At 39.5% G+C, this 6,117-nt stretch overlaps 1 protein-coding gene across 1 annotated transcript; it reads left to right on the top strand.

Moving 5' to 3' along the window:
• Positions 1–1,230: 1,230 nt before the first annotated feature.
• LOC105743622 (60S ribosomal protein L12-like) lies at positions 1,231–1,780 on the top strand. Its single transcript, XM_012517045.2, has one exon. It carries the CDS (start codon positions 1,267–1,269, stop codon positions 1,762–1,764), a length of 498 nt encoding a protein of 165 aa, XP_012372499.1. The 5' UTR covers positions 1,231–1,266; the 3' UTR covers positions 1,765–1,780.
• The last annotated feature ends 4,337 nt before the right edge of the window (positions 1,781–6,117 follow it).

Raw genomic sequence — 6,117 nt, forward strand, 5'->3', positions numbered from 1 at the left:
CTCTCCGCACACTCACCGGACCTGGGCTAGGACTGGGTCTGGGGGCTCCCGGAACGAGGCAGAAAATCCTACTACCGAGCTTTATGAATTTTATTTATTCTTTTGAAGAACCAACTCGGGCTGGTGAGATAGTTTAGTGAACTAAAGTGCCTGCCTAAGCAATCTTAGGTAGGTGTAAGGACTGCAGTTTGGTCCCTGGTACCATATGCCATGCCAGTAGCACACCCAGGGTGGGCTGAGCCAGCCACAGAGTCCAGGAATAATGGGTTATGACTGTAATCCCAGCACTAGGGAGGCTAAAAACAAGAGGATCACCAAAAGTCTAAGCTGTGTTGTGAGACCCTGTAACAACCAAAAATATTTTAAAAAAGAAGAACCAACTCTTTGGCTTATTTATTCTTTGTATTGTTTTCTTTGTCTCCATTGCATTAATTTCTGCTCTAATCTTTCTAATTTCTTTCCTTCTTTGGGCTTGACTTGCTCTTCTTTTTCTAGGAGCTTGAGGTGAAGCATAAGATCATTTATTTAGGCTTGTTTTATTCCTTAATGTGTGAATTTACCACTATAATTTTTCCTCTTAAGATGGCTTTCACTGTACCTTACACATTTTGGTAAGTTGTATCTGCATTTTCATTTGATTTTAAGTATTTTTAACTTTTCTTTAATTAATGACCCACTGGTTGGTTAAGAGATTGTTATTTAATTTCCCATGTGTTTAAGATGATTTTATAAATAATTTTGTTGCTTTTGTCAATAATTTTGAGTTTCATTACAGTGTGGTCAGATAGTATGCATGTGATAATTTCAATTATTTTGCATTTACTTAAGAACACTCTGTGTTTTAGTATATAATCTACTTTGGAGAATATCCCATTTGCAGCTGAAAACAATGTGTATTCTGTTGCTGCTGGGTGAAACACTTTGCAACAGTCTATTAAGTCTATTTCTTCACAATTTGCATTTAGTTCTGTTATTTCTTTGCTAATTTTTTGCCTCGTTGAACTGTTTGTGACAGTGGCATGTTAAAGTCCCCCATTACAATTGCATTGTAGCTCATTTGATTTTTCATATGTGTTAAAATTTGTCTTATGTAGGTGGGTGCTCTTACATCGGGTGCATATATATTTAGTGTTGTTATCTCTTCCTCTTGTAGTTTTCCCTTAACAAGTATAGTGACCTTCTTTACCACTTTGAATGACTTTTGGTTTAAAGTTAATATTGGGGTCGTCCCGAATCCGGGTTCATCCGACACCAGCCACCTCCAGCATGCCGCCCAAGTTTGACCCCAACGAGATTAAAGTCGTGTACCTGAGGTGCACCGGTGGTGAAGTTGGCGCCACGTCTGCCTTGGCCCCCAAGATCGGTCCCTTGGGTCTGTCTCCAAAAAAAGTGGGGGATGACATTGCCAAGGCAACTGGTGACTGGAAGGGCCTGCGGATCACGGTGAAACTGACCATTCAGAACAGACAGGCTCAGATTGAGGTGGTGCCTTCTGCCTCTGCCCTGATCATCAAAGCCCTCAAGGAGCCACAAAGAGACAGAAAGAAGCAGAAGAACATTAAACACAGTGGAAATATCACTTTTGATGAGATTGTCAACATTGCCCGACAGATGCGGCACCGGTCATTAGCCAGAGAACTTTCCGGAACCATTAAGGAGATCCTGGGGACCGCCCAGTCTGTGGGCTGCAACGTGGACAGCCGGCACCCTCATGACATCATAGATGACATCAACAACGGCGTTGTCGAGTGTCCAGCTAGCTAAGAAGCAAAAGAAAATATATCAAAAGAGATGATCTGACAAAAATAAATAAATAAATAAATAAATAAATAAAGTTAATATTGTCAGCAACCGGAATAGCTACTCCTGATTTTTTTCTGGTTTCCTGTGGCATGGTGAATTGTTTTCCATCCTTTCACTTTTAGTCTGTGAATTTCCTTTTGAGTTAAATGTGTTTCTTTTGTGCAGCATATTGTTGGATTTTGCTTATTAATTCATTCTAGTAGCCTGTTCCTTTTTATTGGTGAATTGAGGTCATTTACATTGATGGTTATAACTGGTATGTATTGGCTTATTTTTGTCATGTTATTTTCCTTCTGTAGGTTCCATACTTTCTCCCTCCTTTTAATTGCTTGCTCTGTTTGGTGGTTTCTTTCTGTTGTTCTTGAAGCAGTGGTTGTTACTGTCTCTTTCTAAAATATTGTCAGTAGTCTTTTAGGGTTGGTTTGGTGGTCATGAATTTCTTCAGTTGTCCTATGTCATAGAAAGATCTCATCTTGCCATTGAATTTGATAGATAGTGTTGCAGAGTACATCAATCTGGGTTGGAAGGTTTTTTTTTTTTTTTTTTTTTTTTCAGGACCTGAAATACTTCACTCCAAGCTCTTTCTTGATTTGATGGTTTGTGTTGAGAAATCTGCCATGATTCTAATGGGCTTTCCATTGTAGGCTATGTTTTTTCTGTATAGCAGCTTTTAATATTCTATTCTTTTACTGAATTTTTGAGATCTTTTTCATTATGTGTCTAGGTGTAGATTTATTTTGATTATGGCTGTTTAGAGTTCTATGCACCTCACTTATCATATGTTAGATTGTTTTCTCATGTTTGGAAATTTTTTCTGCTAATTTTTCTGCAAATAGTCTTTTTATGTCATTTGTACTGTCTCCCACTGCTTCGTTGACATGTATTATTCTTATATCATTTTTCTTTGCATCGTCTTGTAGCTGCTGAATTATTATTTTCTGGTTCCTTGTTGGTTTTAAGGGATCTTTCCTTTCAGTTTCATTAGCTCCACCACTGTCTTCAAGGTCTGAAAGTCTATCCTCAGTTTCATTAAAGCAGTTTTGCCAGCTTTTGATGTAATTCTTTATTTCCTGGATATCTGTTTGAATCTGTTTCATGCATTCTAATTCTTTCTTGTATTGTTCATTCAGTGTTTGCATCATTTTACTATTCTCTATTTTTTAAAATCTGTTTTCTTTAGCTGTGCTGAACAATTCATTCATGATTGTTGTCCTTTCTTTTTGAACTAAGAGATTATTTCTGATCTTATTTCTTCTATAGTCTGATGGACTTGTTTCTTTACTTCAGTTTCTATCATTTCAAATGTGTGATTTCCAAGTTCTTGTATGTCTCTGTCTTCTGGATTTGTTCTGGCTGGGCTAGAGGATTGAGACTGCCTTTTGCTTTTGCATTTTTGCAATTTTTACACTCTCAAAATTACACAGACATAGCACTGGGTGAGAGAGCAATGGTGCTTGGGTCAGTAAGTTTTCTGCTACAGCGGGGTGCAGAGTAAGCCTCACCGAGGCTCTCACTACTAGTGGGGGTGACTGGCTCATACTCAACAAAGCTTTAGTGTAGTTGGTATGTTTGGGCCGGATTCACCAGGATTCCATGTGCCTCCCAGAATCTTCCTAAGTTTTGTTTTTTAAAAAAAGAAAATAAGGCTTTGAGTACAGACTACAAATACAGACATAAAATATATACTCAGAAAAGTAAGCCCTCTATGTCTATCAAGATAAAGAGGCTTTCTTTAGGCCTAAGAGCTACTGTCTCATGTGTTCATAGCAGAGCAGTGGCTCTCGTATGCTCGGGTTCTATTTTCGTGGAATATATCCTAAGTTTTTAAAAAGCTGGACCATTGCCAGGGCAAGTTCCACTCCTGTGCACTGGAGGCCAAGGGATGTAGCTCACCAGTGTTCCACAGGCCACCCAGAGTCCTTCTAAATTCCTAAATGGATGGACCAAGTGCCAGGACAGCCCTGAGCCTGTGCACACTGGACGCATGTATTGTAGTATGCCAGAGTCCTGAAGGCTGCTCAGAGACCTAAGTTCTTAAAAGTTTGAACTGACACCAGCAAAGCTCTATGCCTGCATGCTGGAGGATAAGGGTCAGAGCTTACTAGAGTCCTGTGGGCTGCCCAGAGTCCTCCAAAGTTCTTACATGGTGTCAGGAAAACTGCCCGTCTGCGCCACCATGACACCTTTTTTTCTTTCCATGGATTTTAAACTATGAAATTAGCATGTACCCATTGTTGTTAGTGACCAATTAAAATGTATTAAAGAAAGGCTAAAAATTTCTTCTACTTCTCCAAGGAGACCAATACCAACAATTTGGTGTACATTTCTAAAAATTTCTCCAAGGTTAGACACATACACACACAGACTTGAGTGTTGATTTTATACATGTCATTAGCCTGCAACTTGGTTTTCCTCATTGTAACAATCCACTATGGACAACCCTGTAAGTCAACGGATGGATCCAGTTTTCATTTTAAGTTAGCTAATTTTTTTTCCTATGTTTCCCATGAAACTAAAACAGGGGTTTGTCCACGGGTTGTTTTTTCTGAAAAGTGAGCTCAAGGGTCAGGAAAAGGGGAGGTAGGAAAATGAACAGTGGGTGATCATCAAACTGGCCAAAAGTGAAGACTTGGAGTACAATGGAATATGCCCCAGGACTGTCTGCCACAGGGCTAGAGATGAAGTCGCTGATAGACTGGCTCCCTCTCTCTAGTGGTCAGGATGCATCTGTGGTCTTTGAGATTTCAGGTCTACATTTTTACTGGAATAGCTGAATTCTCACCTACAAATATCCCAAGTGTTGACTGAGGGAGCCTGGATACAAAGAAAGGAATGTGATACAGCTGGAGAAAAGTGCTGTCAATTGTACCTAAAGCAGCTGGTTGCTATAGCAACAGCTGGAGTATAGTACAGACAGAAAGGCTGTGAAATGTTGCCCAAGAGATGTCTAAAACAATTGCATAATGGTCCATAATGTATATGTACCGCATTTGTGTAACTATATACAGTTGAATAGATACATTGTCTCCTGTTTTATTTTTTGCCACCAAGCATCTTTAAACATCTATTCTCATCTACTGGTACTTTTATGTCTATAAAATGTTTCCCAAAGTGGACTTTCTGGTTCAAAGCACATTTTGCCTATAGTACAGTTATTACTAGTGTCTTCAGTTTTCACATGAAGAATTAGAGGCACACAGGAGTCGAGGATCTGAAGGTAATTACAATTTTTAAGTGTCTGCTGAGACTGGATTCCAAAAATATACTTGGGCTGAAAAAAATTATAAATTTTTAAGATAATTTGCTTTTATTTTTCATGTCCTAAGAGTGTACGCAGGACCTTATGCATGCTAGGCAAGTACTCAACATTCCCAACCCTGCTTTTTTTTTTCTTCAACCTATAAATGACTTTTCCTTGCAAGCCATACAAGCCTCATAGCTCCAGGGAAGGGAGAAGCCTGTAATCCAGAAGAGGAAGCTCTGTTCCAACAGAACCTTTTCACACCAGTAGATGAAGAGGAAATCCTATATCTTGCAGGAAAACGTACCTGAAAGGTTATTTCTTTCATTTTCCATTGCAATGATAAAAAGACATCAATAAAGGAAGAAAGCTATAGTTTGGCCCATAGTTTGAGAGGTTTTATTTGAGGGCTTCACTCCTTTTGTGCTTGTGGTCAGTCAGAAATACTGTATCAGGGCAGAAGGGCATAACCAAAGAGAACTACACACCACAGGGTGTCTGGGGAAAGAGCCAGAAAGGAAGGGATGTGGAAAGAGTATAGTCCCAAGGTCATGCTATGACAATGTTTGGTTCAAGTTGACCCTGTTTTCTAAGTTTCAGTTATGACCCTACAATACCATCAAATTATGATTTCATTAAAGAATTAATCCACTGATTAATTTAGAACCTTTGTGTTATGGTTTATAGCTAGACATACCTACAAAGTCTCATGCACTCAGATGTGGGGTTTTGGAGGCATGATTGGCTCTTGGGATGTCACACTAATCAGCAGATCATGTCACTGCTGAGCTGGTAGCTAAACGTGGTGTTGGGAGGGGAAGCTTGTTTGGAGGAGGAGGGTCACTGGGAACATGTTCTGCAAGGGTTTATCTCCTTCATTCCTTCTTTTTTTTTCCTTCCTTCCTTCTTTCCTTCTTCCATTCATCTTTCTGTTTTCTGTCTGTCATGCCCCTCTGCCATGTGCCCTGCCTTGGAGCCAGCAGACTATGGACTGAAACCTCTACAAACTCTCCGGCAAAATAAACTTCACTTCCTTTATGTTGTGGGTGTTGGGTATTGGGTCCAACTAAGGA

The sequence above is a fragment of the Octodon degus genome, unplaced genomic scaffold, assembly GCF_000260255.1.
Source record: "Octodon degus isolate 3935 unplaced genomic scaffold, OctDeg1.0 scaffold00142, whole genome shotgun sequence".
Taxonomy (NCBI): domain Eukaryota; kingdom Metazoa; phylum Chordata; class Mammalia; order Rodentia; family Octodontidae; genus Octodon; species Octodon degus.

What these genes read in the sequence shown, in the direction of transcription:
- LOC105743622 (XM_012517045.2), top strand. Translation starts at nt 1,267, where the DNA reads ATGCCGCCCAAGTTTGACCCCAACGAGATTAAAGTCGTGTACCTGAGG.